General features: G+C 37.0%; 1 protein-coding gene across 1 annotated transcript in view; it reads left to right on the top strand.

The window, feature by feature from the left end:
* PIK3C3 (phosphatidylinositol 3-kinase catalytic subunit type 3) overlaps positions 1 to 18,542 on the top strand; it is a 142,534-nt gene extending 123,992 nt beyond the window's left edge. The window contains exons 24-25 of the mRNA XM_003995149.6: positions 8,474 to 8,599; positions 18,181 to 18,542. Of these exons, the coding sequence (XP_003995198.1) occupies positions 8,474 to 8,599; positions 18,181 to 18,195 (141 nt within the window). The 3' untranslated portion in view covers positions 18,196 to 18,542. The remainder of the gene's footprint in view (positions 1 to 8,473; positions 8,600 to 18,180) is intronic.
* The last annotated feature ends 3,209 nt before the right edge of the window (positions 18,543 to 21,751 follow it).

Consider the following 21,751-nt stretch of genomic DNA (forward strand, 5'->3'; position numbering starts at 1 on the left):
CTCCAGATTCCTCTGGATTGAACATTGTCTTAGTCTATTTGGGCTGCTGTAAGAAAGTACTAGAGACTAGACGGCTTATAAACAACAGAGAAACAAATTTCTTATAGTTTTGGAATCAGGAAGTCCGAGATCAGGGTGTTTGTATGGTCAGGTGAGAGCCCTCTTTGGGTTGACTTTTTGTTATATCTTCATCTGGCAAAAAATGTTAGGGAGCTCTGTGGGATCTCTAAGAGCACCAATCCCATTCATAAGGGTCCCATGTTCATGACCTAAGTGCCTCCCCAAAGCTCTACCCTAATATCTTCACATCGGGCATTAGTATTTCAACATGGATTTGGAAGAGACACAAATATTCAGACAATTGCAAACATAAATGAGAATCCCTTTTACTTGGTTTTATAAGTCTGTCACAAACAATGAGGGGTTTTAATGTAAATATTGTTCAGTCTTTTAAGTAAATTATCCTCTTATTAAAACTGCATTTATTATTGTATCCACAAGCACTGTTTCAATAAACACCTTTTTCCCCTTAGGAAATAGACTACTTATCACACTGGTTTTTGGCGTGGCTTATTTTTGTCATTTATTTTTTATTTATGGACTAAACCTGGTCATCAAGAAATGTAATTGGTTGATGAAAATTTAAAATTTCCTTGACTATAATTGATGGGTGCACTAGATTCCAAATACTATTATTTTTTTTGTTTTTGTTTTTTGCATTGATATATTCAGGATTTGTTTTGCTGTGTATTTTAAATCCATTTATCTCTGGTTATATATTCACTTTTCCCTAACTTCACTTGTGTTCAGAAGTCAAATTATGAAAATTCTCTAATGGTGTTTGTCAAACAGAGTCTTCCAGTTTCTTCTGCCAATTAAGTTATGTCATTCTTATTCTTAGTAGATCTTCTATTTCTCTTTTAGAAAGTCATGATTTTACTGTATAAGGTCAGTGACCTTTTGTTAACAGTTGTCTTTGCGGCCCTATCTTTTAACACAGAGGTAATTTATTTTGTGAAGAAAAAAATCATGGATGTATTAGTTGTTTGCATTTAGATGGGTACTCCTTAGCTGTTTTCTGATTTCAGTTAAGTGAACCTTGAAAAAAATGTATTTCACCAAATATCTCCTCAAAAGGGTATTTCATAAAAGGCTTTCTTTGCTTTCTGCTCTTTTATTAAGAATGTGAGGTAATTATTTGCAACATACACTTGACATTACCTGATAATGTTGTAAACTTATGCTGGAATAGGCTAAAATTTATGTTTCATATATTTCATTTTTTAAGAAATGTAAATATTTGGGGCGCCTGGGTGGCTGAGTCGGTTAAGTGTCCGACTTTGGCTCAGGTCATGATCTCAGCTTGTGGGTTCGAGCTCCATGTTGGGTTCTCTGCTGTCAGCACAGAGCCTGCTTTGGATCTTCTGCACCACCCCCCTCCCTGCCCCTTCCCAGCTCATGCTATCTTTCTCTCTCAAAAAAAATAAACATTACACAGAAAAAGTGTAGATTTTTATACCTTGTTGAAATAACAATTGCTAACATTACTTCGAAGTCTTACCACTTGGAACATTTTTGTGTTGGCCTCATGAATAGAAGCCAACTAGGGAAATAGAGTGTAGCAATTTGAAGCTGAGAGAAGGAGAGATTAGTTAAATTATTCGAGTAATCCTAACAAAGTGCAACAAAATTTTCCTGTCTCCATAACTTAATTTAGTATATATCAGTTTTGTTTTAATTTTTGAATTGAATACTTATAGATGGGATACATAATATTTTTGCTGATCAGATTTGTTCATTTCTTATAAAACCCAATTGCCCAAAAAATGTGAGATGGAATCACAATGATTTAAACACATGGTCATCAATCACAGACATCAGTTACGTATCTGGTGGTAGTAGGTTAGTGTGCCAGTCTTTGCTATATGCTGTGGGAAGCTTGCACAGAAGTTGCTTTAATCCTTTTAATAATTTAGAACAAAGTTATCCAAGTAGTCTAATAAAAATAATGCATATTGATAAAAGCAAAGTGTTGTAGTGCTAATATAACTAAAGCATAATGGATAGACTAATTTTCAAAAATGAGCAAACAGATCATACTAGTTTTTTTCTTTCAGTAAATTTTATATGAACTACTTAAATCATAAAGAATACAGATGCTCACGTAACAAACACCCAGTAATCACCATCTGTATTTAAACATTTTGCCCTATTTGCTTTAAATCCTCTTTTATTAATGGATCAAAACAGTCATTAGTGTTGAACTGCACCCTACCTGCCTTCCTCTAGTCTAAGGGTGATTATTCTCCTACATTTACCTTTATCCTTCTCATGAATATTTTTTCTACTTTATTCATTTACTCAACAGTATTTATTTAAATTTTTTTCAACTTTTTTTTTTTTTAATTTATTTTTGGGACAGAGAGAGACAGAGCATGAACGGGGGAGGGGCAGAGAGAGAGGGAGACACAGAGTCGGAAACAGGCTCCAGGCTCTGAGCCATCCGCCCAGAGCCTGACGCGGGGCTGGAACTCACGGACCGCGAGATCGTGACCTGGCTGAAGTCGGACGCTTAACCGACTGCGCCACCCAGGCGCCCCGGCTACAGTATTTATTGAGCTATTTAGATTTACTATGTCTCAAGCACTATCTTATTGTTTGAGTTATAGTGATAATAAAATAAAATTTCTTGCCTTCAATGAGCTTACCTTCTAATAAGGGAAACAGAAAAGAAACAGGATAAAGTAAGTTAAAATATGTAACATATTAATAGTGATTAGTGTTTAGAGAAAAAATAAAAGTGAGGGGAAAATGAAATGTTGAGTTGGCATTGATTTTGAAAATTTTAGGATTTGTGGCCAGGAAGGGCCTCACCAGTTAGGTTTGTCAGCTCTTTCTGAATAAATTAAAAGGAGGTATTTTATGAACCTGTGGTATGGAAATAAGATTTCTTAGCTCTGTCCGACTAGATTGTCCTAGTGAATAAAAGGAAGTTAAGATATTTGAGATAAAAGACCTGTGTATTCAGAAACTGATGTAACATTGTATGTTGACTGTACTTCAATTAAAAAAAAAACAAAACAACTCTATTTCCTAGCAAATTACTCACTTTGTTACCAGGGAGAGTGTGTTGAAAAAAGGCAATTGCCTATCTACAGGGAGTTTTGAATTTTCTTAGCTTTTTGATACAGGTGAGTCTCTATTTAGAAAAAAAAAAAAGAAAGAAAGAAATAGAATAGTTTAATGGATAAACATCACCACTTAGCAGTGCTTTTTCATTCCTGTTTTTCTTTAAATGAGTAATAAATCTTTTAAATTGTGGTAATGAGTTTATTCAAAGGAATTTAACAAGATAATACTGTTTTGTGTTGAAGAATAAAGGGATATGTTCTTTCTCTAAATTGATCTTTGACTAATCTGTAAAACAAAAAAAAATTATATACATATATATTTGTATGTATACACATATTTATAATGAATATGTGTATGTATAATTGAAAATCTACAAATTGAAGATCTGTTTCGAATGACCTGTAAAATTAAATTTCCTTGGTGCCTACAAGTTATGTTTATTAAAGCATATAAGCCATAATATCCACTCTTAGGGAGTTTTGGTAATGTAGGTGTCATTTTTCTTTAGCAGTCTTGTGTCCTATTACAAACAATTATAGCATTGATTCTCTTTTAGCAGTAGTTGGATGGGGGTTTCAGTTTTTATCATTTTTCTTTTTAATTACTCTTTATTTTAAATTCTGGTTTTTATTCAATTAAGGGATTTTTTTTTATTATTCTAATGCAGTTCAGATAATCAAATGAACTCAGCAAGGAAATACTGTTTAGATTAAAACTCTTTCTTTCACCTTGATGAATGAAAAGTGTTCCTTTGTTGTAATCACTTTTGTGATTGAATAATTATTACAAGGAAAATTTTTTTATTCTAATAATTTAAATAAAAAATTTTAATAGGAAGTGTCTGCTTGTATTATTTTAATGAAAGTTACTCTTATTTCAGAGATGCTAAACACTAAATTGTTTTAAGCAAAAGTCTTTATTAACGAATGCTAAATTAGTTTCGCAATGATGTGTTTTGAGCTTTCAGAGACAAAGGGTAAAGATTAAGTATAAATGATATCTCTGTGCTCCTTATGAAAGACAAAATAGTTTAAATTTATTTTCTTAATGTTTATTTTTTAAGAGAAAGAGTATAGAGTATGGAGAAGGGGAAGAGAGAGAGGGAGACAGAATCTGAAGCAGGCTTCAGGCTCTGAGCTGTCAGCACAGAGCCCCACACAGGCCTTGAACCCATTAACCATGAGATCATGACCTGAGCTGAAGCTGGACGCTTAACCAGCTGAGCCACCCAGTCGCCCCCAAAGACAATATAGTTTAGTCTAGAAATGTGTGTTGTGTGGGGAATAGCTCTACACCCCTGAGAGTGTGGATGCAAGAAGAGTGTACATCAAAAGGTCATTGAAGACAAACTCAATATTTAGTGCTAATTGGAATGTTAGAGACTATGTTTGTGCATGTTTGTGTGCATGCACACATATAAATAGAGCTTACGTATACAATCTGAAGAGCAAAGAGAATATAGCTTGAAGAAAATGATTAGAATCTTAAGGACCTAGGGGACAATACCAAGTAGGCCAGTCAGTATATGTGATACCAAATCAACCATTTATATGCAGTTAACCTTAACTTCATTGTTATAAAAGATTATTTTTTCATATTTGGTAAATAACATCTTTTTATGCCAAATATATATATTCTGTTTGTGTTGCAAGCGCATATACAAGCATTTAAGTTTTGATCAATTGGCTGAAGTTCTGATTCTTCTGATCTGTAGTTTTTTGATGCTTTTAAAAATAGTTCCAGACCTGTCAGACATCTTTCTAAGTCAAGGAAAATAAAGGATTAAACTCAAAGAAGAGATATGCCATTAATTGGGATTCAGAAATAGGAGAGCTAGTTCATTCAAGATAGACTTTCAGAGGCACCTGGGTGGCTCAGTCAGTTGAGCATCCTACTTCAGCTCAGGTCATATGAGTCATACGAGCCATAGTTCAGCTCAGGTCATACGAGTTTGAGCCCCGAATCGGGCTTTGTGCTGACAACACAGAGCCTGGAGCCTTCTTCGGATTCCGTGTCTCCCCCTCGCTCTCTGCCCCTACCCTGCTCATGCCCTGTCTCTCTCAAAAATAAATGTAAAAAAAAAAAAAAAAAAAAAAAATTAAAAACAAAAAAACCCAGACCTTTAGATGTCCCTCCGCCGAATCATCCTTCACTCTTTATGCCCACTTCTCTTGTACTTCCCAGCCTGAAGCTGCAGAGCTGTTGGGTCATTCGGTATACCTCCGATCTAGCAAAGAGATGAGCACCGTTCCACGGCCATGGTTGTTGTACTGTGTCCTTCTTCGTTTTTCTGGTAGTTAAATTCTATACTTAACAGTAAATACTAAATACGACCATTTTTTATCTGCTTGGAAACATCATTTTCTCCTTGCCTGCTTTTTCCAAAGTATATATGGATCACTTAGAGGAGAAAGGAGTAGAGTATAATGCTTATAAGCATTATCTCCACTTATAAGAGGAGAAAGGAGTAGAGTATAATCTCGTGCAGTGGCATGAAATTGTCTGGAAGTGTGAGACCCCTGCCATCAGTTAAGGGTCTTTGGGTTGGCTTCATAAATTCTCTGTGCCTCAGTTTCTGCATCTTCTAGATGGAAATACTATTCTACTTCACTGCTATCTCAGAGTCAGGCAAAATCTTGATGTGAAGTGTTTTACACAAAGTGGTCATCAATAACATTGACTTTTATTTTTTAGGAACCATTCTCATACGTTTCTACTAATTTTTCTAGTACTTCTTGTTATTGGGAATCAACTGGAACTATAAATATGAAACAAAGAAATTTTGCCACTGGAAATTACAGACCAACTAAAGTAGTTCTTTGCAGAGGTATAAGGAATTGCTATAGGAAGGGAGACATTTTTGGAAGATCTACTTCAGTTGATTTTGCCGGTGACTAACATAGTTTCTGTTCTTCTATAGGCAGTGAAACAGTGGGGGAGATTATTATTATCATCTCACCTTGGTATATCCATTTAATAATGAACAACAGGGATAAAGTGAAGGAGATTATTTATTAATAAATATGTCACATTTTAAATCTTACACAGTAGTTCTAGCTTCAAAATGTGAAAAAATAAAGCACCCTTTTGAGTTAAAAGAACAGTTTTTTTATTTTTAATTTGCAGGGCCTAAGAATCATGTTTACTATTTAGTTTTTCTTTTTTTAAAAATATAATTTATTGTTAAATTGGCTTCTATACAACACCCAGTGCTTATCCCAACAAGTGGCCTCCTCAATGCCCATCACCTACTTTCTCCTCTTCCCCACCCCCCATCAACCCTCAGTTTGCTCTCTGTATTTAAAAAGAGTCCCGTGTGGTTTGCCTTCCTCCCTCTCTGTTTGTAACTTGGTTCCCCCCTTCCCTTCCCCCATGGTCTTCTGTTAAGTTTCTCAAGATACACTGACTTATTTTACTTAGCATAATACTCTCCAGTTCCATCCATGTTGCTGTAAATGGCAGGATTTAATTCTTTCTCATTGCCAAGTAGTATTCCATTGTGTATATAAACACATCTTCTTTATCTATTCATCAGTTGATGGACATTTACGCTTTTTCCATAATTTGGCTATTGTTGAAAGCACTGCTATAAACATTGGGGTACCTGTGTCCCTATGCATCAGCACTCCTGTATTCCTTGGGTAAATTCCTAGTATTGCTATTGCTGCGTCATAGGGTAGTTCTGTTTTTAATTTTTTGAGGAACCTCCACACTGAGGTTGCATTCAGAGCAGCTGCACCAGTTTGCATTCCAACCGACAGTGCAAGAGGGTTCCCATTTCTCCACATCCTCGCCAGCATCTACAGTCTCCTGATTTGTTCATTTTAGCCACTCTGACTGGTGTGAGGTGGTATTTCAAGTGTGGCTTTCATTTGTATTTCCCTGATTATGAGTGACATTGAGCATCGTTTCATGTGTCTGTTGGCCATCTGGATGTCTTCTTTGGAAAAGTGTCTATGCATGTCTTCTGCCCATTTTTTGTCTGGGTTATTTGCTTTTTGGGTGTTGAGCTTGATAAGTTCTTTATAGATTTTGGACACTAGCCTTTTATCAGATATGTCATTTGCAAATATCTTTTCCCATTCTGTCAGTTACCTTTTAGTTATGTTGATTGTTTCTTTTGCAGTGCAGAAGCTTTTTATCTTCATGAGGTCCCAATAGTTCATTTTTGCTTTTAATTCCTTTGCCTTTGGAGATGTAACAAGTAAGAAATCCCTGCAGCTGAGGTCAAAGAGGTTGTAGCCTGCTTTTTCCTAGGGTTTTGATGGTTTTCTGTCTCACATTCAGGTCTTTCATCCATTCTGAGTTTGTTTTTGTGTATGGTGTAAGAAAGTGGTCTAGTTTCATTCTCCTGCATGTTGCTGTCCAGTTCTCCCAGCACCATTTGTTAAAGAGACTGTCTTTGGGGCGCCTGGGTGGCTCAGTCGGTTGAGCACCCGACTTTGCCTCAGGTCATGATCTCACAGTTCATGAGTTCAAGCCCCGCATCGGGCTCTGTGCTGACAGCTCAGAGCCTGGAGCCTGCCTCGGATTCTGCGTCTCCCTCTCTCTCTGCCCCTTCCCCGCTCATGCTCTGTCTCTCTCTGTCTCTGAAAAATGAATAAACATTAAAAAAAATTAAAAAATAAAATAAAATAAAGAGACTGTCTTTTTCCATTGGATACTCTTTTCTGCTTTGTCAAAGATTAGTTGTCCGTATATTTGTGGTTTCTCTATTCTATTCCATTGGTCTATGTGTCTGTTTTTGTGCCAATACCATACTATCTTGATGATTACAGCTTTGTAGTAGAGGCTAAAGTCTGGGATTGTGATGCCTCCCATGTTGGTTTTCTTCTTCAATATTAGTTTGGCAATTTGGGGTCTTTTCTGGTTCCATACAAATTTTAGGGTTGTTCTGACGTTGAGAAGAATGCCAGTGCAATTTTGATTGGGATTGCATTGAATGTGTAGATTGCTTTGGGTAGTATTGACATTTTAACAATATTTATCCTTCCAATCCATGAGCATGGAATGTTGTTGCACTTCTTTGTATCTTCTTCAATTTCCTTTATAAGCTTTCTATACTTTTCAGCATACAAATCTTTTACATCTTTAGTTAGGTTTATTCCTAGGTAACAACCAACAAGGATAGGGTGATTTACAGCATATAGCAAAAACAGTAAACTTTGACACTCAAAAGAATAATAACTTCAGAACTTCTTGTAAGCTATAAAACACTTCTTTGTCACAGAAATCAGTCATAATATATTGTAATAACGTCTGTATCCATTTGGTTCTGTCTCTTCAAAGTATGTCCCCCCCCCCGCCACACACTCAAGACTAACATACTGTGATCTTATAGGTTCAGGATAAATTCCGACTAGACCTGTCTGATGAAGAGGCCGTGCATTACATGCAGAGTCTGATTGATGAAAGTGTCCATGCTCTTTTTGCTGCAGTGGTAGAACAGATTCACAAGTTTGCCCAGGTAAGTTCTCAGTGCAGTGGACTTTATCTCTGCCTCCCCGTGTCCTACCCCAGAGTCCTCAGAGAGCCATACTTTTCTCCTGCTAATGATGCCTTTTCCTTATTTTCTTTGTCAAGTCGTTTTTGCCATCTCACCAGCCAGCCACTGTGAACATGCTGCATACATTATCAATTCTAAAACAGCCCACTGATATTTTCTTAGTCGTCAGCTAAATTGTGGAGTATCAGCATTGGTGTATTTGTCCTTTGGCGTCAGTGTTGATTGTAAACCTTCCTTGAGAATGATCATGGGTCTAATGGTGGCCTTGGCAAGTGAGACTTGAGCACATGTTGGGTTTTCACAAATGGTGAAGTGCTGGGAAAGGAGTTTTGAAGCTGAGTGAAGCAGTGCGCATCATGTACTGAAAAGGTCTGTCTGTAGCCTTACTGTTAGCAGAAGCTTGCAAAGAAATGTCTGAGGGAGGGAGACCTTTTCACACTAGCCTGTGATGCTAAACCTCAGGTTTAAAGCCTGGTTTCATTATAAATTTCATAATGAGGGTGATTATGAAAATGGTGAGCAAACAGAAAAATGAGACCTCTTTCCCCCTGCCCCCTACCCTCACACTCTTCTCCTTGTGCACCCCTTCCTCACTTCGCATATTCTGTTGGTAATTTTACTAATCACCCAAGCTCAAAGCCTGTCCGCTTGACTTCTCCCTCACCCTGTGCCATTGTACCACCAAGCCTTGCCAGTTTAACTATTTCTTTAATTACCATTTTCTATCATTTTTGGATTCCTAACATTTTAATCCATTTTTTGCTCTTTACGATACCTTGGATAACTAAAATGCTTTATAACTCTTCTCTCTGTTTTAGCCTTTTTTTTTTCTGTTAGCATTTTTTATTCTAAATATCAGATATATTTTCACAATATAATGTTTTATTTTGTCCTCTCGCCCCCCTTGTTAATGTCAATGTGCAGTGTTTCCCCGTTGCCTAACAGTGAAGACCGGTCTCTGGAAGTTCAAGGCCTTCCAGGATTGTATTCCAAGCTACTTTCCAAGTTGTTTCCCTAATACTGTCTCTGAATATTTTGATCTCTTCTGTCTCTGTGATTACTTTGCAGCTGCCATTTCGTCAGCACCAGAACATCCATCTTTTCTTATAATGAATCTTTGGTAAACTTATGCTTACCAAATCCAGTCTGTCCACCAAGATGTATTCTTTTTTTTTTTTTTAATTTTTTTTTTCAACGTTTATTTATTTTTGGGACAGAGAGAGACAGAGCATGAACGGGGGAGGGGCAGAGAGAGAGGGAGACACAGAATCGGAAACAGGCTCCAGGCTCTGAGCCATCAGCCCAGAGCCCGACGCGGGGCTCGAACTCAGGGACCGTGAGATCATGACCTGGCTGAAGTCGGACGCCTAACCGACTGCGCCACCCAGGCGCCCCCCACCAAGATGTATTCTTAATGCCACTTTGATTGATCTTCCTCTGGATATTTATAATACTTTTAACTTTATTGAGTTGCACTTATATTTGCTTTCTATTATAGATATTTGTTAACGTTTATTTATTTTTGAGACAGAGAGAGACAGAGCATGAATGGGGGAGGGTCAGAGAGAGGGAGACACAGAATCTGAAACAGGCCCCAGGCTCTGAGCTGTCAGCACAGAGCCCGATGCTGGACTCGAACTCACAGACCACGAGATCATGACCTGAGCTGAAGTTGGCCGCTTAACTGACTGAGCCACCCAGGCGCCCCTCTATTATAGATATTTGGATTCTTGTCTTATAACTCCTAAAATGCAAACTTCTTGAAGTCAGGGCTATGTCTATTACTCACCTATTAGTACAATGGCTTATCCACTTAAAAAATATCCAATGAACTTAAAGGGGTTTCTTCCTGTAGATGTTAGCTTATACTCTTTTCCTGGTTTAACAAAAAGTTTCTTCTCCCAGAACACCAATTCAGGTCATATTTTATTATAAGGACCAAATCAAGTTCTGCGTCCTAGGTTATTAATCCTAGCCAGTCAATTCTCAAGAGAATAAACTGTGATTCAGATGGTATGTAAGTGATTTGTCTAGCTAATGGTGAATCTCAGTCCACACATAATACAGCAGAGTGTTTTAGAGCAATAGAAGCAATAGAATAGGATAGAAGTCCAGAACGGTTTAATGACTTAGCCATCTTCATGTGGCTAACAAAGAAGGGACAGAACCAAAACTTGAACCCAGATCTTTTGACTTCCATGTCTAGTATTTTGAAGCCAGTTCTCTTGTCAACATTTTGGTCACCACTATTTATGTTATGTGTTAATGAAATTTTCTGTGGCATAGCCCACGCAGTCCTGTTATTTTCTCTCCCTTTTTCTTCCCCTTTATTTTTTAAGTTATCTATAAAAAAATTTTTAATGTTTATTCATTTTTGAGAGACAGAGACAGAGACAGAGTGTGAGTGGGGGAGGGGTAGTGACAGAGAGGGGGTGACACAGAATCCAAAGCAGTCTCCAGGCTCTGAGCTGTCAGCACAGAGCCTGATGCCGGCCTTGAACTCACAGACCATTAGATCATGACCTGAGCTGAAGTTGGATGCTTACGTGACTGAGCCACCCAGGTGCCCCTCTTTTTATTTTTATTTTTTTTAAGACAGAGAGAAAGACACAGAGCACAATGGGGGAGGGGCAGAGAGAGGAAGATACAGAATCCAAAGCAGTCTCCAGGCTCTGAGCTGTCAGCACAGAGCTGGATGCCAGGCTTGAACTCATGAACTGTGAGATCATGACCTGAGCCAAAGTCAGACACTTAACCGACTGAGCCACTCAGTCGCCCATCTCTCTCTGCCTTTTTCTATGTACACCTTTTGTTTTTCTTTTTTAAATACTCAAATAGTTGTAACGTGTTTGAGGTTAGAAACTTTTAACTTCTGTGTCTTTGCATTTCCTTTAGAGTTGGTTATTTATATTTTATTTTGTTCTGTCCTTATTGACAACTGTACAAATTTCTCTCCTTCATGGGTTTTCTTTCTTGTATACTTGAAGTTTCTCATTTTTCTCCCTTATTTTCCTGGACATTTATTTACCATATATAATGGAGCTAAAATTCCACACTTGAAATTAATGCAGCTGCCTAACACCTCATTTCAGATTATCTGTAGCTATGTAACAAACCTGAACTTCCTAGCTTAAAAAACTTAAAAAACTTCTTATGATTCTCTAGTCAAGATTTCAGCCAGAGCCCAACCACATGGTTCTTTTGTTTCCTGTTACGTCAGGTGGGTTCACTATTCAGCTGCTTTCAGCCCATGATTGGCTTTGTCTGAAGGGCCCAGAAGGTTTCACACATCTCTTTGGTGCTCTTCCAGACGGCCTCTCCACTTCTGTCACCACTCAGGACTCTAGCCAGGGCTGCTGTTCTACTGCATGGTGACTGGCTGCTCCACAGGAACGCGAGAACAGAAGCAGCAGGCCTCTTAGAGCAAGTCTCAAGGCCAGCCCCTGTTCTCAGGAACAAGAGATAGAGTGTTCTCTTGGGAGGAGAGGGATTAAGTGTTACATCTTTGAAGGCTTAACTACCACTCATCTGATACAATCCAGGTTAAAGTTTGAGCCTTCAAGTTCTGTAAATGAACTTGTGGCATACTTTACTATAGTTTTGAAATTGTGTTGTCAATTACATAAGATGTCTGTTTTTGCATTGCTCACTCCATCTAAGAATAGAAAGACTCTTTTTCTTAATATTCTGTGTTAAAAATAGAGGAGACAGAAAGCTAGATTAAAAAAAAAGGGACCACATATTATCTGGGGGAGGTAGTAATAGAGGCACCTTCATTTACCAATGTCTCTGGGCCTCAGTTTCCACATCGGTAAAGTGATTGGTATTGAGGTAAACGCTAATATAAATTTAATCTATAACCAGAGATGTACAAAGGTCACTTGCTTTCCATATATAAAGCTTATACTGACTACTACAAAAACTAAAAGTAAATGAAACCCCCAGCACTGATGGTTAAATTATGAAGGTTGGTCAGAACTAAGAGTTGATGCACATACCTTTAATGTTCACAGGGGAAATATGAATATGGGTGATAAATTGGTAATAGAGATGGATGTATTCTTAGATGTGGGAAGGATCATTTTATACATATGAACTAATGGATGATTATATTTCTTGGAAAGAAGTATTAAGTCTTTTAGGTTTCTATTTTCTTAGAAATCCTGGATAAATAGTTATTTGATCTTACGTGGTCTTCGTTGTTACACACTTTCTTGGGCTAGGATAGATTCTTGATAACAAAATAGTGTTATTATCTAAAATTAAGGCTGTAGCAGCATGAATATTAATAAGAGCAAATATCTGGATTATTCCAGTGACTTAATACTACCAGCATCATCCCAGACAGGTAAAAGTAGAGGTTTAATGCAACATGAATATTTATGTAGACAAAAATTTTTAGACCATCTCTCTCAGCTGTCTACTTTGTAATGACAGATAACAGTGTCTGAGACAACAATAGCTATACTTTATTTATTTGAACTTTGTATTTCATATAGTGCTTTGCTATTTTTTAACATTATATAATCCTTAACAACCACAAAAGTGAGTTTTAACATTCTCTTCTTTTATAAATGAGAAGGCTGAGCCACATAAAACGTTTCCTAACTTACTAAATTCAGGTCTTTACCAGAATATCCCCTTTTCTACATCCTAAGAGATGAACTTGAAAATGCTCATGCTATCTGAGGTTTCCTTAAATATATTTGTCACCTGTGTCTGTACTCTTGTGCAACTGAAACAATATCAGAATAAGAATAAACTAAGGATGTTTGATTTCATTGGAATTTTTTTAGGCATTGAGGGTTACAAGAGACAGTAAAGTTTTAACTTCACATAGTCTTTTGAAATTATCAAATGACAGAAGCATAGCTGTATCTAAACTGAAGTTTATTTTCTTCTTGAAACTCACACTCCTAAATGCAGTATATTTTCTAAATAGTGACTATGTATCTTTTTTAGGTAGTGATACTAATAAAGTATTTGCACATGCAAATCCGGGTGACCAACATCTGTTTCTTCTGGTCACTCAAAGCATTTATTATAAAGATGTACATTGCTAAATGAGTTTGGCTAATTTCAGTGCATTCCTATTAATCACTGTGGATTGTAGGACAGTTTTCTAAAAATGGAGATAAATTAATTGATACATGTTAACAAAAACTATAGTTTTTCAGCATAAAAGAAATTATAGTCTATAAGAAGACCACAAAATTGCCACATAGAACTATTATGTTGCAATGCTGAAAAGCCTTATTTTCTTCCATCATACCATTTGCTAGGAAGGGTAGAGATTAAACACTGCAATATATGTTGCCTAGCAACACCCACCTATTAGTGATACAAATTTTCCACTGAAAAACACTTTTATTTAGGTCATTGTCTTTGAAATTGCTTCATCAGAACTCTTGTCTCCACTGAAATGGTCTTTAAAAGGCTTTCTAGTCTTAGCTGCACAGAAAGGTAGAGGTCACTTAGTTTGGGGCACTTACTGCACTAAAACTAGGCCTTTGGATGGTGACCTCTCACAGTACAACCCATTTCTTCCCTGTTTTTACTTTCTCCTGTCTCTCTCTTTACCGATTGATGATAGAAGGCTAGAAAGTGGGGTGTGGTTTCCAATCATTTTAATACTTATAGATGCATTTTTTGCAGACTGAGAGTAAAGCAGTAACAGATTGGGTTCAGAAAGTTTGCCTAAATTCCAGCCCAAGATACCGAGAACACATTACTGCTATACATTTGGCAAGAATCCTTACTTAGCCCCTGTGGTGCTCAAGGGGGAAAAGCACAGGTCCAAGCAGAGGGGCACCTGAACTTAACACTTGAGGTAAAGTTATATGCCTTAACTGAAGAGAATTCAACTATACATACTTGTGGGGATTAAAAGAAAAATGAAAAGAGAAAAACAATGTGGTTATTCTACCTGATGTTTTTACTGAAGAGCATACGTCCTCTAATAAATGTGAGAGGAGCTCCTTTGGTAATGTTTCAGACCCAGTGTCTCCCATGACTGTGCTGCGTGTGATTCCAGTATTGAAGATTCTTGTGTTTTGCACAACACGGCTTCTGAGTGCAGGCAATCTATCTGCCCCATCTGCTGCTCAGAGAAACAAGTTGTTTTGCGTCAGTATTAAGGGAAAAGCTTCCTGTTTTGGACTTTTGGGGGGAGATAACTGTCTGCAATGTGTTTCCTTGTGAAGGGCTTTTCTCGAGTAATCGTGTTTTTTTGTGTTGCTATTTTACCTTTGTGTACTGACCTTACCACTGACCACAGTGTAGATGTTTGCACTGTGCCTGCTCTACCCTCTACTCTCTCGTGAGAGCGCATAGATGCAGAAGATGCCCGCGGAGAGGAGAAGAGAGCATCGTTTCTGAGTTTATGTTATATGGACCGTATTTTACCATTTGGAATAAAGGACAACAGTATAAAATATTTTATTGAACAAAACAAAGAGTATTAAATTCTTTAGCCAAAGAGAAATTTTTCTCAAGAAACAAACTTTTTTTTTTAATTAAATAATTTTCTAAAGAGTCAGATGATTCCCAGACCAGTGGCTTAAATAAGTATCATAATGCCAGTATATCATACAAAACTATTTTATATCATTTTGTGTCCCCGATCTGATCTATTCCTAATTTGTTTGAATTATCCTGGGAGGAATAAAAATTAACAACAAAGAAACAGCAATAATAGTAGTAATTACAGCCTATTGAACACTTGGATGTACCAGGAATTATGTAAAGAGATTTCTCTGCATTGCCTTGTTTAATCCTCACACCTGTGAAGTGTGTATATCACCAGGCCTGTTTCATCGATGAGAAAACCGAGGCTGAGGTTAAATAACATACACAAGGTCTCGTGGTTAATAGGGGACAAAAGTCCAGAATCAAACCCAGACCTGTGGTTGTAGAAATAGACAGTAGTTTCTAAATCATGTTTTTCTTGATACACGTTAAAGCTTTAATTTAATGGAGGTGAATGGATTTTTTTGTGACTAGCGAGTTTTAAAAAATACACTTGTAAATAAAAAAAGAAATGATCTTTAATTTTTCTTTGATCTTTCATCTGCCCAGTGAAAGAAAAAGTCAGCTGTGCAGACAGCCAATGGAGTATGATATAAAAAGGAGCCATTGGGAGTAGTTACTCCCAGGTAAATATGGTAAATGTGGGACAACGTTTATTTTGCACGTTGGTCATAAACCAGTCTTGCTTGAATTTTATTGACCCACATGTGCTCTCATGTTGCACTGCTGTCAGCACCACGGCACGAACAGCCATCAAAACCTGTGACATTTACAAACCTACTAGAGGAGCTTGCTGCATTCCAAATGTTTTAAAGTCTTAAGATCAGTTAATTACTATAATAGCAACAGTCAGCAGAATGCCCCAGAATTTTCAGCTAAAATGCCCTGCAGTTTACTTTTTATCTGTAGAAATTTAATTTCCTTTAATTTAATTTAAATTCTTAATTTCTTCTCCGGGGAAAGTTTTTAAACACTTGAGTATCATCCACGGTGAGATTTGTCTGTTTGCTTCATTAACTGCTTTTAGGAAGGTTAGTCGTCATGACCTTGTTTTTCCGCCCTTCTGGTTACATTTAACTGTTTTTTATAAATTCATCAAACGTACAGGGCTTTTGAATATTGTGGGACTGGCTCTGCTATGTAGTATTACTAACTTTTTTCTCACAGAGACACTTTGAAGTACTTAGGAGATATAGACCGTTTGTTCAGTAGCAGTGTTTTTCTCACACATACAAACACATATATACACTTGTGTGGTTTTTTTTATCGTTTTCAGGATATTTAGACTTCCTAACAGGTCTGTGAGGACCCTTCACAATTTGGCTCTAACCTGCATTTTCAGCTTTAATCATTTTCTGCCAACCTTAAAAAGAGTCCTTTTTGTATTATACTCTAATGATTTACCCCCATGACAATTTCCCATACGTAGTATTTCCCCCCAAACCCTCACAAGCACTACCTCTTTGCTCTTTGCCAGGAATGAGTTCCCCAACCATTGCCCAACTTTTGGATATGCTTGTGTGTGTATATGAGTGGTGACTCTCTCTATGAGCATTTTGTCTGCAGGGTTTTTTTTTTTTTTTTTTTTTTTTTGTCTTAAGTAACTTGGGGACTCTCACACAACCTGAGGCATTCCTGGCACATGGTAGGCACCAAATAAATGTATGTGATTTTATATAAGTGCCCAGGACCATTTGAGAAGTTGATTTTCTCTGATACCATCTTGAAAATATTCAAACAGCGTTTTGTTTTCTTTTTTTCCCTAACTAGGCTCCATGCCCAGCATGGAGTCCAGCATGGGGCTTAAACTCAAAACCCTGAGATCAAGACCTGAGCTGAGATTAAGAGTTGGATGCCTAAACTACTGAGCCATCTAGGTGCCCCTGTACAGCTTCTTTTTATTTTATTTTTTATTTAAAAAAATTTTTTTTACATTTATTCATTTTTGAGAGACAGTGCACAAGAGAGGGAGGGGCAGAGAGAGAGGGAGACACAGAATCCGAAGCAGGCTTCAGGCTCTGAGCTGTCAGCACAAAGCCTGACGCGGGGCTCAAACTCACAAACCACGAGATCACGACCTGAGCCAAAGTCAGGCACTCAACTGACTGAGCCACCCAGGTGCCCCCTATACTGCTTTTTAAATCAGAAATTACATTCCTCTTAGCATTAAAGCTGAATCTTACCATTTTCTTGCTAGGATTGCCACCCTAAATCATATCAGACCAAAATCAGTCAGCATCTTTGACATTTTTTCACATATATGTGAACGCACATCCACATCCACAAATACTTGTCAGTGAGTTTTTTTCCCCCTCATGTTTTTTTATCAGAGTAATAATGAGGTGAAGTTCACGGAAACAAGATTTTGTTTCACATGTACAGCATTCTTATTTCCTCCGAGATAATGGCCAACATCTATTTTATTGAATAAGATGGCACATGAGTTATGGATGACTCAGTGTATGTTCGCCCAACAGGGAGAGTTGTTTGTGCTGAGAAAGTGGTGGTTGGTGGCATCTGTACGTGTTAATGACAACCGTTAACTGTTACAGATTATTTTTGCTTAATACTTCTCAAAAGTAAGCATCCTCTCAGTTTCAATGAATGCTAATGTAGAGAGAAAATGAGAAGAGGGTCAGTGTCACAGATCTCTTTATCAGCCGTATCTGAGGTAACTGTGAAGAAAAGTAGCAAAAATAGGTGATAAAAGCATTGCTTTCTTTTATTTTTACTTGGTATCTTAAAATCAAACACTGTTTGTATGTTGGCCCCCAAACAACTCTTGACCGGGCTTCCTTGTTCTTTCAGGACTACTTTCTTTGATTTGATTCCAGCTCAGTACTGGAATAAAGTGGTTGCACTCAATGAAGTGGAATAAGCAACAGGTTTTCACAGTCTCTAAAAATGTCATGACATAACTAAGCATTTTTTTTTTTTAACTATAGACTCTGTTGTCTTTCTTTGTGAACATTGATGTTAATTACTACTTGTTTATCTGTTTTTAATTTTCATAGTACTGGAGAAAATGAAACTGGGTTTGGCACCTCAAAATGTTTGGCTCTGTAAGAGAACTACTTTAGAAGCAACCTCTGTATAAGGAAGACTTCAGAGTGACAAGGAAGAGAACATTTAATCTTCAAGATACCATATATCCTAAATGTTACATGGTGCCTGAATTCAATTTCCTTGGATGTCCCTGTCTAAATATTGTCTTGAAGGGTTTGTTTTGAAATATTGTATATATTTATTTTCAAATGTACACATTGTTAATAAGCTAAGAAGTGAAAAATTTATTCCAGGATCATGTATATACTTTGAGAGCTCTGGAAGAATTTTATGTTGAAATAGTAAAACATTTTAGTCTCTGCGTTTGAAATGTTCTTTTTTTTTTTTTTTTTTTTTTTAATCATCTCTTCACACCAAGACAGCCGTTATGAATTTGGACTGTCTCACTTAAGAAGGCTTTTTTGTTGTGTCTCTCCCTTCTCCCTCCTTCTCTTCCCCCTCTTTCTCCCCTGCTCATGTTTGTTTTTGCCTAATCTACAGTACTTCAAGGTTTACATATTGTGACTCATTCTTTTACAAAAGTTCAGCAATTGCATATACTTCAAATAAGACAGTCATTTTCTCTCTAATTATTAAATATATATCTTTTTTGAAAACTATAGTTAGTTCACAGTTCTCCTAGCGTGTAAGTACATGAAGCAAGACATGCAAATACGTCAATCTGAGTCACTGGCCAAAAGGTAACAATGACACAGATGTTAGTATTGAGCCCAAGATACTTTTACATACACATGTAAGCATAAATTGTCTTTCTGCAATAAATACTTTTTTGATGTAAACTTACTTTTCAAAAGCTTTTTGAAATAGCTCTCTTAGACTTGTTAATATAATATATCTTTCCTGATTATTGTTTGTATTTAATAATAATTATTGATTATTATTTCTGATAATTGTTTGTCTTTTAAGACGAAAAGTCCTGCTAATCCATCTAGCCTTTTTGCCTCGTGGAACTTTGGGAAATGGCACATCTGAAAATAGAAGAGTAACACACTAATAATCTCTACAAATTAATGCATTGCATAGTCACATGTGACTTTGTTTTGGAAGAAAAACAATGTCTCATTCTTCCATTGAGTAAATAATATTTGAATAAATATTAAATATCAGATGACAGAAAGATTAGAAGGTTAAATTGAGGCACCGTTTCAGAGAGTACAGTCAATTACAACATCTGTTTGTCACCACATCGTCATTATCTGTGAGCTTGCCCTTTTAGAATGAGGTTACCAGCTGGATAGCAAGCACGTAATTGGGAGACGTCCTTAGAGGCACATGGAGTTTGGTTTGTGCAAAACATACGTGCTGACCTGAAAACCAGAAAAGATGAAAGGGCCTCTGCAAATCATCTTTCGAGACTTGACGCCCACGTGAGCTGGAAGCTCCATCCTTCTCTTGCTTTTTCTGTGCTTCACATGTTTTTATCACTTTCTGTTGTTATGAAGTGTTGAACCCATCTGCATTCTCTTTCCTTGAGTCCTATGTCTATTGGCTCTGAAAATTTTTCTCAAAATGGCCCTGTTGAAAGTGGCCAACCTTCTGAACTCTTAAAATTCTTTATTTATGGCCTTTTAATTGGCATTTAGTAAAGGTGGGTATTATTGTTATACTTGCATCTCCCAATTCAGAGGTTTGGCAAACTTTTTGTGTAAAAGGCCAAGGTAGTAACTATGTTAAGCTTTGGAAAGCATATAATCTTTGTTAGAACAACTCAACTCTGCTGTTAGGGGGAAAAAGCAGCCATAGACAACATGTAACAAATGGCCTTGGCCAGATTTGACCCTCGAGCCTTCATTTGTTGACTAGTTTGAACTAAGTTTAAGGTAAAAACTCCCATCTTACTCATCTTTATGAACTTTGCTGCACTTTGCATAGGTAGTAATATGTTGATAGCAGGGCTCAATGAATTATTTTTGGACTAATAAGGAATTCTATAAGGGCCAACACTGACAAGTGGTATGGAGAGTTGATCATGAATAACCTTGTATTCAGTGCAAACTTGGTAAGAATCATAAGGGAAATAAAGTTTTCTAAGAAGGAAGATGGGTACTGAGTGAGGAAATAGCATCTTTGAGGATAGACAGTGGCCATGGTTTTGCAGAGAGTATTTTAGCTGTGGGTGGTGAGCCTACATCAGAAAGAAAAGTGATTTATCAGTCTTAATTTCTGTTGCTTCAAGCAACCTCTTTGTTCCTACTCTCTTCCCCAAACTCGATTGTTTTTGTTGTTCAGAGCCTTCTTTACAGTGTAGTCTGTATGTTTCTTCATTATCATTACCTTCCACATTCTGTCAGTATTTGTTTTGAGTTTGAGAAAGGTGTTTGTGAGGACACAGTGCTTTGATTCAAGAATGTGGGTACCATGGTCACGTACCATAAGCACTCAGAGTGAGATTTCTGCATTGGGGAAAGAAAATGTTGATGGCAGCCACCAAGAGTGGGGCTGCAAAAGTGGGGAAAGAAGTAAAGTGTGGCTCACATTCCTAAATGAAGAACTGATACAACCTGATTTTTGCTATTCTGTATACACTAGGCTTAGATGTTCCCCAGCTCATTTGTATTATAGAGGTTTCAGTTGGGTATATGTTGTAATAATAGCAGTCAACATCATTTATAAGGGCTCACTGTTATATATTAGGACTCTGCTAATTGCTTCATATGCTTTATCTCATTATTCTGTATATAATGGTCCAATGAGGCAGATGTGTGTCCCCATTTTCCAGAATTTTAAGACAGTTGAGTCATTGCCCAAAGTTAGGTTGCAAGCGAGAGGAGAGTTGGGATTTGAAGTTGAATAACTCAGATTCTAGTGACCAGTCTTGACCATCAAATTCTCCTGGCCTTCATTTCTCACTGAGTCCGTGGTGACAGTCCTGACCTCTACTATGTGCAGGAGGTATGTGTATGTGGTCCATGAGACTTGGATCCCCCCAAAACAAAATTCCATTTATTTATTTATTTGTTGATTGATTGATTGTTTGATTTGTTGACTGATTGTAATGAACAGGATTACCAAAGGTACAGGCAGTAGTTAATAAAACAAAATTAAAAATTCTTGAGAAAGTAAATTGAAGTAAATTTCAAATTTTTAAGAAATGGAGTTGTATCATCATACCACATATTCATACTTGCCTTGGCATAAATCATTCGAAAACATACAGGTAAAATAAATCTTGACTATGCAACTGTTAACCTACAATCCTGATGTACCTTGTATCTTTGCACATAGACCTAACATTGCAATTAAAAAATAGATAAATAAACCAGATTGAGATTTAGGATTAAAAAAAAAATAGATCGCAAAACACCATGGACTATCTATATCAAATACAGAAAATATACTGGTTTGCCAAAATGAATAATTTGATATGAACTTCACCATAAAGAATGCATACAACCTGGATGGGATCCTGGAAAAGAAAAGGGACATTAGCTAAAAACTATAGGAATCTGAATAACATAGCAGTTTAAAGAGGAATGGTATGAGTAGCCTCAGAGGGTCGTGAATGTCCCATGATTTGTG

This window comes from Felis catus, chromosome D3, assembly GCF_018350175.1.
Source record: "Felis catus isolate Fca126 chromosome D3, F.catus_Fca126_mat1.0, whole genome shotgun sequence".
In the NCBI taxonomy this organism is placed as follows: Eukaryota; Metazoa; Chordata; class Mammalia; order Carnivora; family Felidae; genus Felis; species Felis catus.